General features: G+C 37.8%; 2 protein-coding genes across 2 annotated transcripts; both read left to right on the plus strand.

The window, feature by feature from the left end:
* Positions 1-901: 901 nt before the first annotated feature.
* On the plus strand, positions 902-9843 carry LOC115431227 (E3 ubiquitin/ISG15 ligase TRIM25-like). Its single transcript, XM_030151458.1, has 11 exons — positions 902-1587; positions 2899-2994; positions 3115-3348; positions 4231-4393; positions 4533-4619; positions 4706-4756; positions 5820-5870; positions 5977-6018; positions 6473-6538; positions 6635-6837; positions 9083-9843. The coding sequence occupies exons 1-11, from the start codon at positions 1078-1080 to the stop codon at positions 9416-9418; spliced, it is 1839 nt and encodes a 612-aa protein (XP_030007318.1). The 5' UTR covers positions 902-1077; the 3' UTR covers positions 9419-9843.
* Positions 9844-12297: 2454 nt separating this feature from the next.
* LOC115431847 (complement C1q-like protein 2) lies at positions 12298-15436 on the plus strand. Its single transcript, XM_030152518.1, has 4 exons — positions 12298-12367; positions 13043-13153; positions 13242-13382; positions 14770-15436. The coding sequence occupies exons 1-4, from the start codon at positions 12361-12363 to the stop codon at positions 15201-15203; spliced, it is 693 nt and encodes a 230-aa protein (XP_030008378.1). The 5' UTR covers positions 12298-12360; the 3' UTR covers positions 15204-15436.
* The last annotated feature ends 6039 nt before the right edge of the window (positions 15437-21475 follow it).

Here is a 21475-nt window from a genome sequence, read left to right on the forward strand (position 1 = left end):
TCATCTACGTCGATTTTGCCCACACTACGCTGCGGTGACGCTTAACTTATTTTACTAGGCGGTTTGAGCTTGTTCTTTTAAGACTTTATTCATATTTTTTCTGTTTTAATGTTTTTGAATTCCGATTAAAAAAAAAAAAAAAAAAAAGTCGTCTACGCTCTGTCACTGAAGGGAAAATATTATTGCATATTTTTAATATAAGAATAATAATGTATGCCCCTTTGTAAACTTTTTGTTTGATTTGGGAAACGTTATATTCATAAAGTTACACTACTTAATGCAACCTAATTTAAACTGAATGCTATTTTCCTTAACCAATTTGTAACAAGATAAAAATGCATCAAATGTACTTGTTTATTAAATATTTGCTTGAAGAACTGTGCCACAAGTACTCTTTCCTGTTCTTGTTTTTCTGTTAAAATGCATGACTGACTCTTTGTATTTTCTTATAAATAAATAAAACAGCAACTTTTTCCAGGTGACTAAAGGAAGGGTGGGTATAAGACAAAAGCTTGACGTTGGTGACTGTTGAAATCTTGGGGAAAACCCAAAGTTGTTTGCAATTCGTCACGTAAGTTAATACAAGGTGCCAAACCAGTCAGTCCTGTTGAGTTTCTGCATGAGGTCATTCTTCAACACAATCAAAATAGTTCAGTTCTGTTTTTAAGAGATCTAACCTAACATCGGTGCATCCCAAATAATTATTAAACGCAATAGTTTTTTTTCCATTTTATTTAATTCTTTTTGTTTGTTTGTTTGTTTGCAATGAAACACTGGCAATTTGATGGTAAGAAATGCCATTTAAATGGGAGGTACCAAACTTAAGTGAAAAAAACTCACCTCACCTGTTTTACCTGCCCCACCCTGGCCCATGTAGCTTAAATTTTTAGCAACATGTGTGTTCTGTCAGGTGACATTTACACCAGCACCAACCTTAGGTGCCTTTTCTTTTCTTTTTTTGTGTCACTTGTTGCTCTTCAATTTTTTTATTTTGGATTATTTTGAAGAGGAATTTTTGTTTATTGACACATCTGGGCATCCACAAACTCTAGCTCTTTGTTTTCAGCTCCTAATCTAATGGCTTCAGCCTGGTCAGAAGAGGAGGCCTTCATCTGCTCAGTATGCCTGGAAACCCTAAAGGACCCGGCCACTCTGCCTTGTGGACACTCATACTGCTTGGCTTGTATCCAGAGGCACTGGGACAAGGGAATCAGCAAGGGCCAGTACAGCTGCCCCCAGTGTAGGGTGGTCTTTAACCCACGGCCTTCGCTGAGTAAGAGCACTGTCCTTGTGGAAGCCATGGAGAAGCTAAGAACCAACAGCTTCAAGCAAAGCTCCTCAGCAGTGGCCTCCAGTGCTCCACCATCCATTCCTTTGTACCTGGAGGTGCTGCCTGATGTTGGAACACGACCGGGCAGTGTGTACCCACAGCTGCCCACTTTGGCCCCCAGGCTCTGCCCTCAACACAACCAACCCCTAGACCTGTTTTGCCATGAAGACAAAGACTGTGTGTGTGCAGTGTGTTGCCAACATGAACACAAGGGACATCATGTGCTAAAACCAGAGGAGGAAAGGCGAGAGAAACAGGTATGTACCTGGCCAGGGTTGAGAAAAACTAAAACCAGACATAAAAAAAAAAAAAAAAAAAAAAAAAAACATTTAGGAAATTGAGTAAGTGAGGGAGAGAAGGTGAAATTATTTGGTTCACTGCCGATGTGGCATTTCAAAAACACAAAACTGTATAAACTACAGTGTTAAAAACAACAAACTAAATGACAATAGATTTGTAGATTAAATCAACCTTGTTTTCCCCTAATCCCCTAATGTGAAATGTTGAATAATCATTGGCTTTTTATGTCGCGTTAGATCTCATTCATTTTTATCTTTTTCAGCTTCAGTAAACTGTGGCTTTCCTCATAAATCTGGGAAAAGTAACTTTAACACTGAATAAACACTAACTAATCCAATTCCAGGTGCATTGTGATAGTGTGTACAAGTGTCTTCATGATTCATTCTTTGCACCACAATCCATCTCTGACATGTTGGGACTATATGAACCATCTCGGACTCTGAGAATTTGAGGGAAAGGCTTTCTGCTCATGCTCAAAGTCAGGACTAAACAGAGAGAAGCAGCGTTTCAGCCAAAATCTGGAATAGTCTTTGTGACAAGACAAACCTCAAATCTGACTATGTTTAAAATCCAAGATGAAAACATTTCTTTTTAGCTCTGCATTTAGCAACTGGTTTTATCTGCACTTTCCTCTTTTTTTATTTATTTTAATTTTTTAATATTCTGTTTAAAATTCTATATTTTACAGCAAAGTTATTACTTGTCTTTTAGTGTTGTAAAGAACTTTCAACTACCCTGGGTATGAATTGTGTCATACAATAAACTTGCCTTGCCTACTATTTATAAAAACAAACTGAACTAGTCAAATAGCTAACATTCCTGTCTGTAAAAGAGCCAGTCTAAGTCCTGTTCTTCCTATTAAACTATGTATAGCACACTATTTGCAGCACTTTTTTTTAAAGGAAACTTCCAAAGTGCTTTACATGGAATATAGGAAGATGACAAACAAGAATTATGAAGGTTGAGAAGAAAATGCATTCAAGTGAATAAAATGTAAAATTGAAATCAGGACTAACTAAAGTTTCAATTAATGAAATGTTCAGATGAAACATGATATTATCAGCAAAGTAGATGCTAAGAAAAATCAGCTAATTTAAACAATCTTGACAGTGAATTTTGTTGTGATGCAATATCAGAAATATTTGTTGAAATGATTCTATCTTTGTTTTTCTTCATTTTTCTGTATTTTGTGCATTTAATGGGCTTTTGCTATAGCACAATGTGACTGTTCTAGTTCTGTTTTGTTTTGTTTTTTTTTTTGCTTTCAGAGAGAACTTGTCCAAATGCAGGAAGAAGTACAAGGAAGACTTCAGCAGACTGAACGGAAACTTAAGGAGCTCCCTCATTCTGCTCGTCAACACAAGGCATGGAACATTACACATTTTTAGTGTGAAAACCTTGTACTAAATTACAATTTATAAAGTCTTGTTCGTGCTTGTTTACACGTTTAACATCCAATTTATTTCCTTACCCCTTCTCTGCAGGCTTTGGTCCAAGCTTTGCAGCAAGAAAACACAGATTTATTCTCTGAGTTAGTCAAGACTGTTAACGTCACAGGAAGCCATGTTGGTGAGCTTCTCAACAGCCATGAAGCTGCTTTAGGAAGCCAGGTGGAAGGAAAAATCCAAAGACTAGAACAGGAGGTGGCACAGCTTCACTGGAGGAGTGAAGAGTTGGGCAGATTGGTGAACATGCAGGATCATATCTGCTTTTTGAAGGTAAAAAATGTAAAGTGTGACAACCTCAAATCACATTTCCTTGGGTAAATAAATTTAAAAGTACACACTGTTAGGGAGCAATAACCTCTTGAATTGGAGATGAACAGGAGACAGCAGGCAGGGTGGAGTGGGTGGACTAAAGTGTCAGGAGGATCTGCAAGAGTTAAAGGAAAGGTGTAGAGGAAGGTAGGGAGACCAGCCATGTTGTACGGTTTAGAGACGGCTTCACTGACCTCAAGACAGGAGGCAGACATGAAGATGTTCAGATTTTCTTTGGGAGTGACAAGGATGGACTGGATTAGAAACAAACACATCAGAGGGACAGCTGAGGTTGGACATTTTGGGGACAAAGTGAGAGAGGATGGATTGAGATGGTTCGGACATGTGCAGAGGACTGATGATGAAGATGGAGCTACCAGGCAGGAGGCAAAGAGGAAGACCAAAGAGGAGATTTATGGATGTGATGAAGGAGGACATGTAGGTAGTTGGTGTTAAAGAAGACGACGCAGGAAACAGATGGAACCAGTTAATTTGCTGTGGTGACCCCTGAAGGGAACAGCAGCAGGAAGTAGTAGTAGTAGTAGTAGTAGTAGTAGTAGTAGTAGTAGTAGTAGTAGTAGTAGTAGAGAAGTTTTTCCTCGCCACTGTCATCAGTCACAAGTGTTTGCTTCGGGAGGATTCTGTTGGGTTTCTGTAAATTGGCTTAAAGTCTGGTTTCGACCAACTCGATATGTAAAGCCTCATGAGATAACTTTTGTTATCATTTGGCACTATATAAATAAAATTTGGTTTGAAGTAGTAGTAGTAGTAGTAGTGTAACTAAATCACAAAATATGTAGTTACTGTAATTTTAATGGTAACTCTTTTCCACTTGTTCTGAAGAACTTTTTCACCATGGATCCACTGGGTCAGACTGATGCCACAGGAGAATCGATACTCAGTCACGAAGAAGGAGTGGTCGCATCCATCCGTTCAGTCATCAAAGAACTACAAGATTCAGTACAGGAGCTCTGCAAAACCAGCCTGACCAAGATCACCACATTAGGTCAGTCCTCCTCTCCTCTCCTCTCCTCTCCTCTCCTCTCCTCTCCTCCTCCTCTCCTCTCCTCTCCTCTCCTCTCCTCTCCTCTCCTCTCCTCTCCTCTCCTCCTAATTAATCCTAATTAAACTCCTTTCCCCTGCAGTCAATGATAGGTCCTCAGCTTCAACTACAAGTGATGAAACACCAGCAACAACTGATTCCAACGGTCCGACTGACAGACAAAGCACAGGTACCTTACACTGAAACCATCCAGACCTGTGTTATTTATATTGGAGTGAATAGCATCTCATTTAATTTATTTTTTCGTTTCTGTAGTGTATGAAATGGTAACAAATCCCCCTCCTTTGCCATTAAGACTGCCTCAAGGTAAGTTACATACAGTATGTAATTCCACAATTTTGGCAGTAACACTGGTCTACAAGGAAAATGCTTCCAGAATAAAAGTAATGAAATTTTACTACATGAGAGTCACTGATAAAGAAAAATCAAGTCAAAAATGCTGGTTGGCTGAACTTTCCAAGATACAGCCTTGGGTCAAAATGTGAAATTCAAGAATTAACGAGAGACTCAAAAGGAATATTTTGTCTCAGAGCTACAAGATCTACTTCAAAACACTGTCTGCACATTAGAATACATTCACTTTATAGGTCCTATTTAGTGGGAGATTTATAAAACTATTATATAAATGTACATAAACCAATATATATGTGTAATAACACTTAATCATATACCTTGAAAACATTAGCAAACCGGCACTTTTGTCATTTATTTTCCAATTAATCTTATTAAAATACGTAACATTTAGCACATTTAATATCTGAAGCAAATCATTTCTAAAAAATTGTAGACCAGTGTAATTAATTGCTCTCAGACCGGATAAATAAACTACATTCAGTTCTCACTTCAGATTTATTGGCCCCCTCCTTATGTTTGGCTGTTCACATCATTTTTTAACAATGTGAACAATGTCAGATTGTGGTATAAACTGGTTGAAGTCCTGAAGTGACCCACACGTGCAAAACAACAATAACATACACCTCACTATTGCAGTGAAGTAAACAGGGAGTGTTTTTAGTTTAATTTCTACAATGGTGTGTGGTCAAAACCAGCAGATGAAAAAGAGGATGATAATGAAGAATAAATAAGCCGAATTCTATCATAAAGTGACTCCTCCCAGCGCAGAAAGTTGAGTATGAATTCAGATGATTGTTCATAGGTCACATTAATAAAAGTCAGATCTGTATCTGATTTAGGACCACACATGACTAGAAGGCAGACTGGAATGAAAAAAGATCTGATTCCACAGTATTGGTCCTGTTCACACTGTCATGTAGAAAAAAATGCATTTAAGTCACATGAGATTTTGCCAGTAGTCTGACCATAGCCATAATCACCCCAAGTTTCTATGGTAACACTACCTTTCTCCAAGGGAATCATGCTTCGGTCAAACCTCCAGCTGTACCTCCACCATGTCCCCCAGGTAATAACAGGTTCTGTACAACACCCTGTAAATAAAGTTTGAGTAATGTTGCATGCTATGGATTTCTCATTGTTCCCTTTTTGGTTCTTCACATTTGAACATAAAGCTTCGTCTCCTCCACCACCATTGCCTCCTCCGCATGCTCAAGGTAAATATTAACTAGAGCTGCAACCGATTAATCGACTCAAAGCGATCCAAATAAATCATTCAACCACAATTCTCCTGAATCAAAGCTTTGTTTCCTTCATTTCTCCGCTGTTAAACATTGGTTCCACTGTTGTGTTTCACATGGACGCTTATTGTGACGCACAAAGAAGCTTCAATTCAGGAAAACTGCAATAGAATATCTGCCTTCAGTCAATTCGGGTCGATTAATCAAATCGGGACTTTTTGCATTGACTTCAAGCACCTAGTCGATTAATTGATTGCAGCTCTAATATTAACACAGTTGCTATTTTCTCTTAAAGTATGATGTGGAGGAGATCTGATCCATCTCATTAGTATCACTTTAAAAAAAAAAAACTAAACAAATCACATCTATCTCTGGAAGAGGAGTTGAAATTCAACTGGGATTGCTTTTTTTTTTTTTTTTTGCTTTGTAGCATCTCCAGGAACAACAGTGGGACCTGTGAATCCAGAACCCAAGACCAGAGAAGAATTGCTTAAATGTGAGGTCAACGTCTTCTCCGATATAAAACAGAATTTAAAAGTGTTCAAACCTTTGAGGAATGCCATCTTCACTAAACTATATTCTTCCCCTTCAGTTCGCTTTGAACCCACCATGGACCCCAACACTGTGTATCGCCACCTGCAGTTGTCAGACAAAGGATATAAAGCCAAGCTGCGGGCTGAGAACCTGAATCCTCCAGATCATCCTGAACGCTTCCACTTCTGGAGACAGGTTCTCTGCAGAGAGCCCTTGGCAGGCAGCCCTTACTACTGGGAGGTGGAATGGACTGGCCAGAAGGTGAGTCTTTAAATATCACCAACCTAGGCTTAGGCTGCATACAACGCAGTAATTGAAAATAGTGCTACACAGTCGTGGAAAACATTATTAGACCACCCTTGTTTTCTTCAGTTTCTTGTTCATTTTAATGCCTGGTACATTACATACTAAAGGTACATTTGTTTGGACAAATATAATGATAACAACAAAAATAGCTCATAAGAGTTTAATTTAAGACCTGATATCTATCCATTTTCCATGTTTTCTTGATAATAACCAAAATCATTTCAGTTCTTACATCAATATCTATGGCATTGTGCTGACAAAAACAGCACTTTCAGGTATTCCATGTTTCTTTTCTGTCTGTTTTTAGTCACATGATACTCACAGGAGTTAGTACTTGATTGCATAACCATTGTTTTGGATGACTTTTGATGGTCTAATAATTTTTTCCATGACTGTATATCAGAAAATGTTGAAGTACATTTTCTTTGTATTGCCCAGAAGTCACAAACTTTCATCCTTCTGTACTCTGACATCCTTTATATTTAGATCCTTGTTTTGAATAAGAGGAAAACATCACAATAAAACCTTTAATTTGGGGAAATGGAGGAAATCTCAACTAGAACAGAACGGGATCAATCTTGTACATGCATCTGATTAATCCTGAAACTCACTGCCAGCTACATACAACAATATACACAACACTGTCAAAGTACTGACTCTATTCTCCAAGTCGCCAGAATAAAATGTTCCCATTTTACATTTCTGCAAATCATGGCTATTCCTATTAACGTTTCTGAACCAAAAATCTGTTTGATGTCAACATTTCTAGATATGTGTTTTAACTGCTCATCATGCTTTTCAGATGTTTTCAGACAATATATTTTGTTAATTTTGCAGCAAATGAACCATTAACTAATTAATTTTTAATCATTATTATTATTATTATTATTATTATTATTATCGGTGACAACAATTACATTTTCATGGTTGGATTTCTGCACTGAAAGCACATAATAATAATAATAATAATAACTAGAAGCACTCGGAGAGCGCAGACCTCTGCCAAGGCTGATCAGTGCCCCCCCCCGTGGGCCCCCCCACCCCCGATCACCACCAAAATTTAATCATTTCTTCCTTATCCCATTTCCAACAAACCCTGAAAATTTCATCAAAATCTGTCCATAACTTTTTGAGTTATGTTGCACACTAATGGACAGACAAACAAACAAACAGACAGACAAACAAACCCTGGCAAAAACATAACCTCCTTGGCGGAGGTAATAATAATAATAATTGGGTAAGATGCCAATGCTTGGTGTAATATTTAAAAAGTCTACAAAGATGTGATCACAAAATGACTTGCATTATGTTCATTAGTACAGTGGTACCTTGACTTACAAGTTTAATTCCTTCCGTGACCGAGCTCGTAACTCGATTTGCTCATATATCAAATCAGTTTTCCCCATTGAAATTCACTGTAATGCCATTAATCCCTTCCAGCCCCATAAGTCGAAATACGTCGAAATAATGTCTAGCATATCCAACACTTATTTCTAATTTATGAGTAATGTGCTTTGAACCTATGTGTAACTTATATCAACCTTATCACCAATGCATATTGACGTATGTAGACGTATTTGTCGTGATCTGGACGATATTTTTTCACCTCTTCCAGACAAAGCGTTTCAGCACCTTCCATCTGGACAGCGACTAGACTTTTTTGTGCATCAGAAGATAATACCTGTAATACCTAATATCGCCATAATCTTTACATTTAGAATTACATTAAAAAAACTAACAAACTAAAATAAAATGAATTTAAATTAAATACTCATTACTGATTTTCCAAAGCTACAGGGAGCCACAGCAGAGGGATGAAAGAGCCACATGTGTAGGTTCTATAAAAATGGGGTTGACAGGAGGAACTCAAGACGCTGTGGTGAGAGATGGAGGATCATGCACCAGAATACCGACTTTTTTTTTTATTGGCCACGACAACTAGCAGCAGGGTATCTGAGGCTCACTTTTAACTCAGATTTTGACTCACAACTCAAAGCAAAAAATCGACTCATAACTCTGAAAACTCATAAGTTGATGCACTCTTAAGTCAAGGTACCACTGTATTTAAATCAAAGCACGACCTTTTCCTAATCCAGACCAAAGCCCTCTCATTGTACAAACCCGAAAAGGACGACAAACTGCTCAAAGATGAACTTGGCTAGGCATCCTTTCTTAACCCTTTTTTCTTGCTCCATAATAGATCACCATCGGCGTGGCCTATAAGGAAATGGAGAGGAAGACTTCTGATGACAAAAGCCGTTTAGGCCACAATCCCCTGTCCTGGAGCTTGTACTGGTCTGGGACTGGATTCTCTTTCTGGCACAATGGCCAAGAAAAACTGCTCGGTTCACCCAAAGCCACACGGGTCGGGGTCTATCTGGACCAGCATGCAGGGATTCTGAGCTTTTACCGCATTACAAACGACCGAGCTGACCTCATCTATCGACATCATACAGAGTTCACGGGACCACTATACCCAGGGTTCAGGTTCTGGGCAGGATCCGGGGCTACAGTCACCATTTGCCAGTTGGATTAAGTTGTTTGTGGACGTCGGTCAAACTTGTTTTATATAGTTTACTTGTTTGCGTAAGATCCATTTGATGCTTTGACATTTTTGTTGGAGGTTATTCTCAGAGATGACTGTAGTTCACGGTATTGTTTTTTGTATGCATTCATGTGTATCCTTCTAAAAATATATACACTATTGCCCATGAAATTCTAAGGAACTATTTTTATCTCTTGTGAAATGATTGTTACAATGTGATCTATTCATGATGGATAAAGTGTAACTGGAACTCAATATATAATCATTGTACCTGGTCAAAGGTGATTACTGAATACTGATGTGTATAAATCAGAATGAAAAGAGGAATGGATCTGAAAACTCAATTATTCCAACTTTATGGGCAACACTGTATTTTCTAACAATCCAATAAAAGATCAATAAAGTCAAAAATAATAAATCATCTGTTTTTTTCCCTACATATTACATGTTTTTTCCACGTATAGAACCTCTCTTCAAGCATATCTTGTCACACTGAAGATGCCCGAAATATATATTTTTTTAGAGTGAATATTATGCAATCATTGTGACCTCACTTCCCCTCTTATGTGACTGAGGGAATACAAGAGCAGTGTAGATCATATCATTTATCTATCTGTGTCACTTTGATGACATTCAGTCAAACCCTTCATTTATCCAGTTATCAGAAGCATCTTTAGTATTCCCAAATGTACTGGAAAAGGTAGAATTTGACCTTCATCGTGCTTTTGTCAACCAACCCCGTTCCTTTGGACAAATGTTATACATATCCTCTAAACATAAGTATCAGTTCCTGTTCAATACATGTGATTTTGACTGTCTTTTCTTGCCTAATCTTGATTTTTGTGACTCTGTTAAAGGTAAATAGTTCATTCGGTCCCCTACTGTTTAAATCATTAGGCTTGATTTGCACCAGTTAACAATCATTTGACTCTATGCACAGAAGATTCTCAAACTCTGTTTACGTGGTGTAGAGACAACCATTTGTGTCATGGCCTAATTGTAAAAACATTGGCCAAATTTAAAGTTGATTAACACTGATTACTTGCAAATACATTTATACTCCACCATAAAAATTGTCATTTAGAATATTCATTTGCAGAAGACAACTTGTCAAAGAAAAATATTATTTTCAGACTTTCAATCAAACTTTCAAACAATCCAGTTTTCCAGCAGCATATTGCTAATGCTTTCACCTGGAGATAGTTCAGAAATCATGCTTTTGCTTTGCTGCAAAAATATGATAAGCTCAGTTTTGTTTGGTGGGTTGTGAGCATCCACTTGACTCTTCATCACCTGTCAGGGGTATTCCACATGTCTTAGGAAAGGCACATCATAAGTTCAGGCATCTGTACGGCAGGGATTTTCAACCTTGGGGTCAGGACCCCACATGGGGTCACCTGGAATTCAAATGGGGTTGCCTGAAATTTCTAGTAATTGATAAAAATAAAAAAATAAAAAGCTTACTAATAAAAAGCATATGGTGACAATCCAATACATAAAGACCTGACAAACTGTGAAGCTGAAACTGAAGCACTGTGGTTCTGTTTATCTGTCAAATGTTCATTGTGGTCGGTTTCAGATGCTGCAGCTCTTTCATAATTCATAGTTTGAGTTCTTGTTTGTTCAGTATTAATTGTCAGCCTTGTAAATCCAAGCTGGACTGACTGTACATATCCTGACCAAGGAAATAAAATTCTCCCTTTGTGCAGTAATCTACACCTGGCTTTTCTGCCTCCGTCCATAATAATATACATTATATAGACTAAATGTCATCTAAAATTAACATTTATTTGCAACATAGTATAGCAAACTATTACATGATCAAAAAGAAATTAATTTTAGCAAAACAAAAAATGTCTCCGTTTTGAATGTCTGGGGTCACCAGAAATTTGTCAGCCTGCCCGCTGGCCTAAAAAATTATATTAATATTCATCTACTATAAAAATATAATAAATCAGGACAATGGATGTTTTTTTCAACTTTTGCTCAAAGTTTAGACCCTAAAGTTAATAAAAGTACATCAAAAGTGTATTTTAGTGCAAACTTTAATGTTCAAACATGATTTTTAATCTTTGTGGGGTGAAATATACACTATTAAAAATCTCCGACACGAACAATTAATTTATGCATATCATCGTCAATCCAGCCGAAAAAAAAAACAGGCGAGGATAAAAAATTCTAATTTCTCTTTTAGTTTATTACAGTTTACTCAGGCATAGTAATAGATACAATATTTTAGACAATGGGAATAGATTCTGTGAGGTCTGTAATGTCCATAGACACCAAGAACATCCATATGAACCTTATTATTGTGAAGTAATTCTTAATTTACTTTGGGTATGTCTTTTTAGGCATTTTTCCTCTGAAAATATGGTCAGGGTTAAACAGGTTAAAATGGGGTCATGAGCCAAAAAAGGTTGGGAACCACTGCTGTAGGGAGTTTAACACAAACCTCAATCACTGATAACATCACATTAGTGATATTATCCATTCTCTGAGTGACCTACATTGCATTACGTTCATATGAGCACTCAGTCTCAGCACTGCTTCGATGCACAGTAACACCTGGCAAACACAGATGAAAGCCGCTAACCGTTGTCTTTTCTGATGGGAACTTGTCAACAGTCTGCACCTGGGGACAGATGATACCGTGACCTACATCTACAAAACAAAGCCCCAGAGAGTGTGAGTGTCTCTCTTAATTTTTGTGTGCTATGAGCTAAAAACCCCCTGGTTGTGGGGATATACAGGTCAGGTACAAAGATAGACAGGTATGAAAAACAAAAGTCTGAGCAAAACAGGGAGGAGTTATTTGAAAGAACTGAATCAATGGGAGACATATGTATATAAATAGAGCTGTGACTCTTGACCCTGCATCAGTCACAGTCACAACTTCTGTCCTACTGAAGATATCATCAGCTGCCAGCACCACAATGAAAGGTGAGACCTGATATACTTATTTGAAAAAGGTGAATCTGCTGCATAGCATGAGGTTAAAATAGTTAAAGCTACAACTTACAGTTCATTCATGATGCAGATGCAGTTGGTGGAAAAATTACAATAAATACAATAATAATAATAATAATAAATAATAAGTTACAATACGATGCACTAGACTTTGGAAATTTGCTTGAAAGTGCAACGTAAAAATTGGTGGTTTTAGGTAACGTTGGAATTCACAAAGTAACTCACAATATAAGACTACCACAATTCACTGCCCATGATGGCAATAACAATACAGCAAAACTTAATGCACTGATTCTCTGTGCAAACGAGAGAAAAAAATACCAAGAAGCAAAAGCCAGGAATTATCTATTTGTTCATTGTGGTGTTTGTTTGAATTTGAGCAGTGAAATGACGCAAAGTTTAACACACACATACACTAACTACAACTTGTATGTCCATCTGTCATTCAAAGAGTAACTCTGGAAAATCATATTGGCTGAGAAATCAGTTTAAGTATCTTAACAGAAATGCTGTTATTTGACGACAGTAAATTTCCTTTCTAATATTTTGTCCCATCCCTAGCTAAGATTTTAAAATGATCGTTTTTCAGTTATTATTAGATATTATTCTCTCTCTTTTTAACACATGCCTTTGCTCTTCTCCTTCCAGCTTTTATATTCCTGTGTCTCCTGCACGTGGCATTCAGCATGGCACGTGCAGATTATACCAATTCAAACTGGGGCTCTTCAAGCGGATCTTCTGAGAAACAAGACGAACCTGGTGAGAACATTTTTGAGAGAGTATATCAAGAGTGTCCTTTCTATCAGGAACATAATCCGTGCATCTGTATGTGTTTATGTGTGTTCAGTGTGTACCACGGACCAGGCATCATGTGGCTGCTGTCTGATGCAGCGACAGATGCACAGGATGGAGACGTTTTTTAATGAAACCTTTAAGTACCTGGAGGAGAACCTGATGAGAACAAGGACTATCCTCAACAATGTCAGATGTAAGTCACATCCTCACAGTTTGCTAAATTTCAAGAACTATAATGTTCATGTAAGCAGTATGAACGATATGAACACCTCTAAAAATGGATTTTATGGAGTTTAATGAATTAACACTATAAATCATTAATAATCTGTTATAAAACCTAATTTAAAAAAAGAGCAAAAATGACCTGTTACTTGCCAAATAGTGAGTCTTTTATGTTATGCCTCAGAATTCATTGCTTTGCTTCCTTTGTCTTCACCATCAGCCAAAACATAGTCCTGTCAGCTTCAACTAGCATGTAATAACCACCAGCATGCCTTAATACTTCACTGCCAGTCACTTGATCTTGCTGAATTACATAGGGACACACTGAAAAAAAAATATAAAAAAAATAATAAAACAGCTAACCAACTAACCAACTAACTGACTGACTGACTAATAACTAATTAACTAATAAATGTAATTATATAAATGAGTAACGCAATGAACTTCAGCACAGTTCTCAGAAATAATATAATACCCAGTTTTCTCATAAACCTACAACTTTTTATTCACAGAATTGCAACAACATTCTTGTAATATTATGACTATGTTCTTGAAATATCTCATTTTATAATTTCAGTGTGGCTCTCAGTCTCTTTTGTACCAATAGGGAGTCTAAATCCATGTATGAAAACTCTGTTATCTTATTATTATTATTAGGCAGTGACTTGTAAAGTGTTCAAAACCTAAATAATGTAATAACCTAACTCTGAACCAATATCAATACTTTAACCCTTTCATGCATGAATTGTGAGAACCTTAGTTAAGATTTTTTTCTTCAGTGTTTTTATTCCTCCTCAGGCATGAAAAAAACGATGCCATCGAGTTTTTTTTTTTTTTTTCCTATGGAGTTACAAAAAGATCCATGCATTTAATTTTGAAGTAAAGAAACATGTGTTTAAAACCCAATATCAGAAAGTGATATGAAAACAATGAAATAAAAACATTTTTAATGATGCTAATCTGATGTCTTCTCACACTTTAACATATTCTAATGCTAGTAATTAGTCACTTCATGGAGATAATATGCAAAAAAAAAAAAAACTTCTTGTCTAACAAATAACAATTGATTTACACTTAAACATGTTACTGCAGATCAGGTTTACCAAGAACGGCAAAGTTACAGTATGGTATGAATGTCAGTGTATGGGATGGTGCGTAAGTGTTCACTGTGTTGGCTGATATGGAACTAAAACATCAAAACCCATGAATATACAAGAGAACAGCTGGAGAATAACTATCCACTGTAGTGACCTATGCATGAAAGGGGTTAATGTAAGTCTTACTATAAAATGGTATCCAACCCAATTAGTGCTTGTCCAGTCACCAATTTAATATATGTTTGTTCTCTTCTTCTTCAGCCAGCCGCAGTGCCTTCTCTGTCGCTCTGACCAACGCGAACACTTTAACGTGCACTGGTCCATTCCGTGATGACACGTTCGTCAGATATTCGCATGTCTTCATCAACTTGGGAAACGGCTATGATGTCAGCACTGGTTTTTTCACTGCTCCTCGCTCTGGTGTCTACAGCTTGGCACTCACTGTCTACAGTGATGCTGGAGCTCCTGCAAGCTCACTGGCTGCCTGCGTCAATCTGCAGGTTAACAATGTAGTGGTGGCAGGACCTCAAGAAAGAAATCAGCAAGACCAAGAAGACAGTGCCTCTATTGTTATTGTCGTTCACCTGCAAGCTGGGGACATTGTGACTGTCCACCTGCCCATTGGGTGTTTCCTCTGTGATGACAAAAGCCACTACAACACCTTCTCTGGCTACTTGCTGTATGGTACTGAATAATTTAGTTAGGCGTAGCTGTGCTGTCATTTTACTTAGGATTTACTGACAGGTTTGTCTGTAGATGAAATACTGTAGTTGACAGTCTTGCCTTGTAGTCCTGAATTTATATTCTCTATCGTAAATATACATTCAAATATAGTGCTCTCAGCTTTATTTTACATGTTTTAGTTCAGCACAAACAAACCAGCATTACCTGATGGAAGAAAGACATCAAGGTCAAAGTGCATCAAGATTTGTATAAGTGTTTTTTTTTTTTTTTTAATGTAATGAGTTTTATCCAATCCTGATAAAGTACCTGTGTTCTGACATCCACCTGTATAATGACAAGAAAATAAACCTCTATTTAAAAAAAAAAAACAGTAATAGTGTCATGAAGTATTTTGTTTTACCCTCCACATTGGCATTAAAAAACAATTCCAAAATTTAAGAAAAATTATTAAGTTGACAATTTTAAGATTGGCCAATGAACTTCACATATTTTTGGGCCATGTGCATTTCATTACTACATGTGGTTTTTTCCTGATGAAGTAATAAACGTTTAGATGTTATGTAGGTTCAGAGAAACGCGTACTGTCAGTGTATTTATATGGAAAGAAGTCAAGTGCATCGTGATCAAGTCCTCTTTCTGTCATAGGGCTAGAACATAAAGAAAGATTCATTTCTGCGAGCAGCTCTGGCATCACCTCATATTCTTCAGAAAATCAAGGTGGCGCAGAAAAGGACAGCAACAGAGGACGCTCAAATCTCCAACTGGGATGAGCCAATGGGAAGCCTCCGACTGCAGCTGCACTGACACAACCGTAAAGTAAGGAAATCTCATACCTGACCTTGTCATTTCTTGAGATTTCATGGTGGTTTTAATTGCTATGATGGTTAATTGCCATCAGTTTCGTGAGACAGTGAGAAATGTGTGGGGTACATGTCAAGTACATATGAACTCTCCATTATGGTTTGAGCCTGCAATGCACAAGCACAAAAAGTCTTCAAAAACGTAAATGGTGTTGCAGCTTCATATTAGCTCTGATCTCAAGGTTTTGATTACTTAAACCAGGGGTGTCAAACTCATTTTAGTTCAGGGGACACATTCAGCTCAATTTGATCGCAGTGAGCTGAACTAGTAGAATAATAACAGTAATATATAAATAATGTCAACTCCAAACTGTTTTCTATGTTTTAGAGCGGAAAAAAGTAAATTTATATTATTGCAAGGTTTACGGGTACAAACTATCCTTTCAAAAGATGTGAATAACATGAACAAACTGAAAAATAAGGGTAATTTTTGCAATATTATGCCTGAACTAAAAGGATTGTTAATATCTTTAGTGTAATTTTTGCATTTCACAAATTCATCCCAAGGGCCAGACTGGACCTTTTGGTGGGGCCGGATTTGGCCCCTGGGCCGCATGTTTGACACCTGTGACTTAAACTGTATTATTTGAACTGAATATGAGCTTTCATTTTCATCTGGTCTTCTTAAAACTGATACTCCATCTTGAGTCCTTCACTCTCTGATTGTAAGTCTTCCATCTGTACCAAGAATCAAACAGAAGTCAGTAGGAGCCTCTCTTTGGAATATCTTCCCTGCAATCCTCTGACAGTCTAACTCAGATGAAGCTACCCACCTTTTGCAGGGCCTCCCTAATCCGAATGACAAATGGCATGGAATAACAAATGACCTAACCCTAACCCCTAACCCTAGTGGTCATTTGTTATTCCATGCCATTTGTCATTCGGATTAGGGAAAGCCCCCTTTGCAGCTATAACAGCTTCAAGTCTTCTGAGAAGGCCTGAGGTTTAGGATTATGTTTATGGGAATTTTTGACTATTTCTCCAGAAGCACATTTGTGAGGACTGTAATGTTTAGTTGAAAGGAAATTTCACAAATGGACTTATAGTACAGGCGCAAAATCTATCATGGCAAAATACTTGAATTCACTGAGGTCCTGAGAGTTGACCCATTCTTGAACTAATGTTTGTAGAAGCAGTCTGCATGCCTGGGTGCTTGATTTGTCACTGTCACGTCACTCACTGGATTCTGAACAGCTAATTTGAAGTCAGTAGTTTGCCCTTTTGGCCATTTCCATGGTGGCCTTGTTGAGCTGGAAGTGACTACATTTAGACCGAAGGGGTGGAAGCTTCATGAGCACATGGGTGATGAGTGAATTTAAACTAAACACTGGCTTACTGACTTTGTAAAATGGTAAATTTGATGAAGGTTAATGTAACCATTTAACCACAACTTTAGCTGACTTGCCTGTGTGTGTGTTGTGTGTGTGTGTGTGTGTGTGTGTGTGTGTGTGTGTGTTGGGGGGTGGGGGGTCAATAAAGACAAGCTCAGACTAACAGGAGAGCAAGTATTCTTTTCTGCCCCAGATCAACAATTTGTCAACTCTTCAGATTTCACTCCTCACCAAAACAGATTCAACAAATATTAGCTATACATTTATCCAACTATGTATACTGTATGTGTAAGAATGCTAGTTACTGCCACCCAACTAGGTGTACAAGCCAAGCAAATGTAGTTAACATGGATGAAGGAACATGGCTAAAGCAGTGTTAGTTTTGGATTTGTTTTTGAAAAAGTATTTTGTTTTGTTTGTGATAAACAACGATGTGACAGACACGGCACAATGTTGTTGTGTATCTGGTCCAGTCTAACCATGATCTGTTAACTCTGGTTTCAGTTCATTCAAGACTCAGTTTAGGTTAGGTTGGCCACAACACTACTTTCCTGTCTATCTGTTTGCTTTGACTGATTGATGGATTGGTTGGTTGGTTGGTTGGTTGGTTGGCTGGCTGGCTGGCTGGCTGGTTGGCTGGTTGGCTGGGCTGGTTGGTTGGTTTGTTGGTTTCACTCGCTCTACCTGCATCACCCTATCATCTCCTGGATTTTGTTCTGCACATGCATCGTTCTGTATTATACTGGTGTAATTTTCTGACATCTATTGTATGTTTGTCCATCTTGGAAGTGAGTTTTTGTCACCAAGCAGGGAAAGGACCCAAATACTGGATTCATAAAAGAAAACTCAAAGGCTCATAGGGAACCTAGCAGAAAGGCTGAAAATGAAGGGTCTGATGACCACAGGATTTGAGGTGAACAGTATGGAGCTGGAAACCAATGGATCGAACTGTCTTCTGGAGGCTGGGGTGAAGACAAAAACCCTATGAGGAATGTTCAGGAGGACGGACATGTGGACAGGAAACCCTGGGGTTGACCAGAGGAGAGGCTGCTGTGAGGAGTCCTCCTTAGGGCAAGGCTAGAAGATGGATGACTTTGGTGGGACCCCTCATGATGCCAAGACCCTCTCTGAACAGCTGGTTAAACAGACATCAGCTGCGTGGCTGGATTACACTGTCAGGCTCCAGGAACTTGTAAGCAGGAAAAGAACTCAACAGCAGACTTTGGGACAAACACGCAGGTAAGATCAGTATTTATTTATTTTTTTACTTTATTCAGTTTCATATACTGTACAGCATCCGATTGGTTTGACTTCATTTTTCTTGAAACTAATAATAATAGCAGTGTGTTGATATAGTGTAGAATGAGAAGCATTTATTATTATCTGGATGAAAAGTCTGACTTGATTTGCAAATTTCATCAGGCATTTGCATAACGAAATAATTTTACTTGTTACTCTAGTCTTACTAATGTAACTTATCGACTACATTTACTACATTTAATTCAATAAGCAGAAGTCCCAAAATTCTGTAAAGCTGTAATACAGACCTGTCAATCAAAGTCTGATACAGTAAACATGTGCCCTAAATTCTCAGTATTGGAGGAATAATTTAAAGATAGACCACTAAAACACCAGTTAGAGTGTCCAAATAAAACAAGTGAGTCCAGAATAATTATTGAAAAAAGAAAAATAAGAAATTGACTTAGTATATTTAGAAAGAAGCTCAATATAAGACTAAGGGCCTTTTTGGAGGCAGCACACAGTGGTCATCAGTGGTATTACACTTTAAGATACATCCATTTGGCTTCATTTGGAGTTACTGTCTTTGCCTATTGTTTTTGTACCAACATAGAGAAACATTTACAAACATTTATTATTGTTTTTTATTTGTTACTCAGTCTTCTGTGTGTTTTTGTTGGTCCATTGGTGTGAATCCCATTTCTCTTTAAAATTCCCTTTTTTTTTAATTTCACTTTTTAAAATGCTCTAACCAGTTCTCAACTTTCAATAGACTTTTTCTTTTAAATTTTTATAGCATCAAATACACAAGTACAGTATTAACAGGGGCTGCATTCTTTTAACTGTGCATAACAGCTGATTTGGTTACCCAGAACAGTTGAATGGTACTGAGCTTTGTAATTTTGATCAGAAACATGCATTTCTGGCTTTAAGCTTTAAGAAGGAGATGGACAATTAGGTCCATTTGCCGAATTTTGAGCTTTTGAGTATATTGGCTTGCTCCTATAGTGTATTCCCTTCAGTGTATTGTAATAATCTGTCCTGTCTATCCAAATATGCTGTGGATAATAAAACTTGACCTTATCAAACTTTTTTGCCAAATACACTCAAAAGAACTTCAGTGGGGTTTTGAGTTGGGGACTCAAAATGGCAGCGTCTGATTAAATAAATTTCCAGGAAATTTGAGGTGGGTGGAAGCACAAACCACACAGATTATCAGGAATTCTTTTACATGGGTAAATAAATTCCTGGTAATAAAAGTTAATATTGGTGGAATGGGACTTATCAAGTATATTTCAAAGTATTTATTAACTCCAAATATATCAACTCAAGTAAAAAGAAGAAAAACACACAATCTAATCCAATGAATGATGAATGATACCAGGTGTATGTGTTGGCGTGCAGTGGTGTGAATGCAGACACTAAATGGTGGTTTAAGATGGTCACTGAGGTCACATGGGTGTAAGAAAGCAGACTAAAGGGAAACTCCAACAAGATGTTGGATGGACTGTTGGAGTTCCTGGGGGGAGGAGGACAATGAATGCAGAGCACAGAGAGGGAGCTCTGAGTTTATGTTTAGGTTAAAGGTCAGTTTAGTGCAGTGAAGGTGTCAGTTGAGCAGAGAGCTTAGTCAGTTGCATGTAAAGCTAACTTAAGGCTAAAAAATCAATTTAACACATGTACATTGGTAAACTTTAGCAGTTTGGGCTAAGCCTGCTATGTTATCTATGCCAGTTAACATTACCATGCCTATGGATGAAAATGGTGGTGTGCTGCTGTGAGTCCAGTGAATTGGAAAGTTGCAAAGGGTTTGTGCTGCGGAGGTCCGTGGCTGTCCTTTGTCTGCCTTGCAAAGTCAGTTGGTTGATGTTAATTACCTCCACCAGGAGGTATTGTGACCACTTTGCTTTGTGTCTTTGTTTGTTTGTTGTTTGTTAGCAACTTTACAGGAAAACTATTCAACCATCTTTACCAAATTGTCCCCACAGATAGGCCCAGGCCCTGGGATGAGCCCATTAAATTTTGGGCCAAGTAGGCCAAAGTTCAAGGTCACAGCAAGGTCACAAAATTTCAAATTTTCCTATCTCATCATTGAGCAATTTTTGAAAATTCATAAAAAATTCAAAACGACTCTGATTAGCCTCCAATTTGATACACCCATAGCTTAGAAGAATATCTTGTATCTGGCACAAAATTGTCCCACATCCACTGTGGAATGTGGACTCTGTGGACATTTACATTTAACATTGAAAATCCCATTTACGACACATTTTTCATTATAACTCAAGAAATATTGATTGGAATTCAATATAATTTGACATACACATGATGGGTACCACGCTTCAACTTTTTCTGCTGTATGGAACAACCTGGAAACTGTTGAGTTTAAAAAGAAATAGTCGATCCACACATGCACACTGTTCAGGTGCTTGGCGAGGTTTGTGTTCTGTGAACACTTGTTCTACTCTGCTCCTGTTGCATTTAGACTCAGCTGGTAAACTGTAATGTAGCTGCTGGCACAAAACTTTTCAATAATATTAACTACAGGTTCATCTCAGGCCACTCACATCACAGATGAAGAGAAGAAGAGGCCTGGGAAGGGTCACCCATGGCCTACACTCAAACTGTTTTTCCTGCAGCTGGGAAAAGAGCATGAAGAAAGAGTGTCAAAAAGAGAGTAAAGAGTCCAGAGTCAAGAAAGCGAGGGGTCTCCTGTAAAGGGCTTTATATGACATGATGATCTCAGGTCCTGGGCCACATTATGATTGATAAGGCAGCGTGGTGGCATAGTGGTTAGCAATTAACCCTCACAGCTATATGGTTCTGGGTTCAACTCTCAGATGGAGTGCAGCG

The sequence above is a fragment of the Sphaeramia orbicularis genome, chromosome 13 (assembly GCF_902148855.1).
Source record: "Sphaeramia orbicularis chromosome 13, fSphaOr1.1, whole genome shotgun sequence".
NCBI classification, from domain to species: domain Eukaryota; kingdom Metazoa; phylum Chordata; class Actinopteri; order Kurtiformes; family Apogonidae; genus Sphaeramia; species Sphaeramia orbicularis.

What these genes read in the sequence shown, in the direction of transcription:
- LOC115431227 (XM_030151458.1), top strand. Translation starts at nt 1,078, where the DNA reads ATGGCTTCAGCCTGGTCAGAAGAGGAGGCCTTCATCTGCTCAGTATGC. An exon ending in GCCATTAAGACTGCCTCAAG is followed by an intron (nt 4,757 to 5,819) that starts GTAAGTTACATA and finishes CCTTTCTCCAAG; the next exon opens with GGAATCATGCTTCGGTCAAA. An exon ending in CAGAGAAGAATTGCTTAAAT is followed by an intron (nt 6,539 to 6,634) that starts GTGAGGTCAACG and finishes CTTCCCCTTCAG; the next exon opens with TTCGCTTTGAACCCACCATG.
- LOC115431847 (XM_030152518.1), top strand. An exon ending in TGAGAAACAAGACGAACCTG is followed by an intron (nt 13,154 to 13,241) that starts GTGAGAACATTT and finishes ATGTGTGTTCAG; the next exon opens with TGTGTACCACGGACCAGGCA. An exon ending in TATCCTCAACAATGTCAGAT is followed by an intron (nt 13,383 to 14,769) that starts GTAAGTCACATC and finishes CTTCTTCTTCAG; the next exon opens with CCAGCCGCAGTGCCTTCTCT.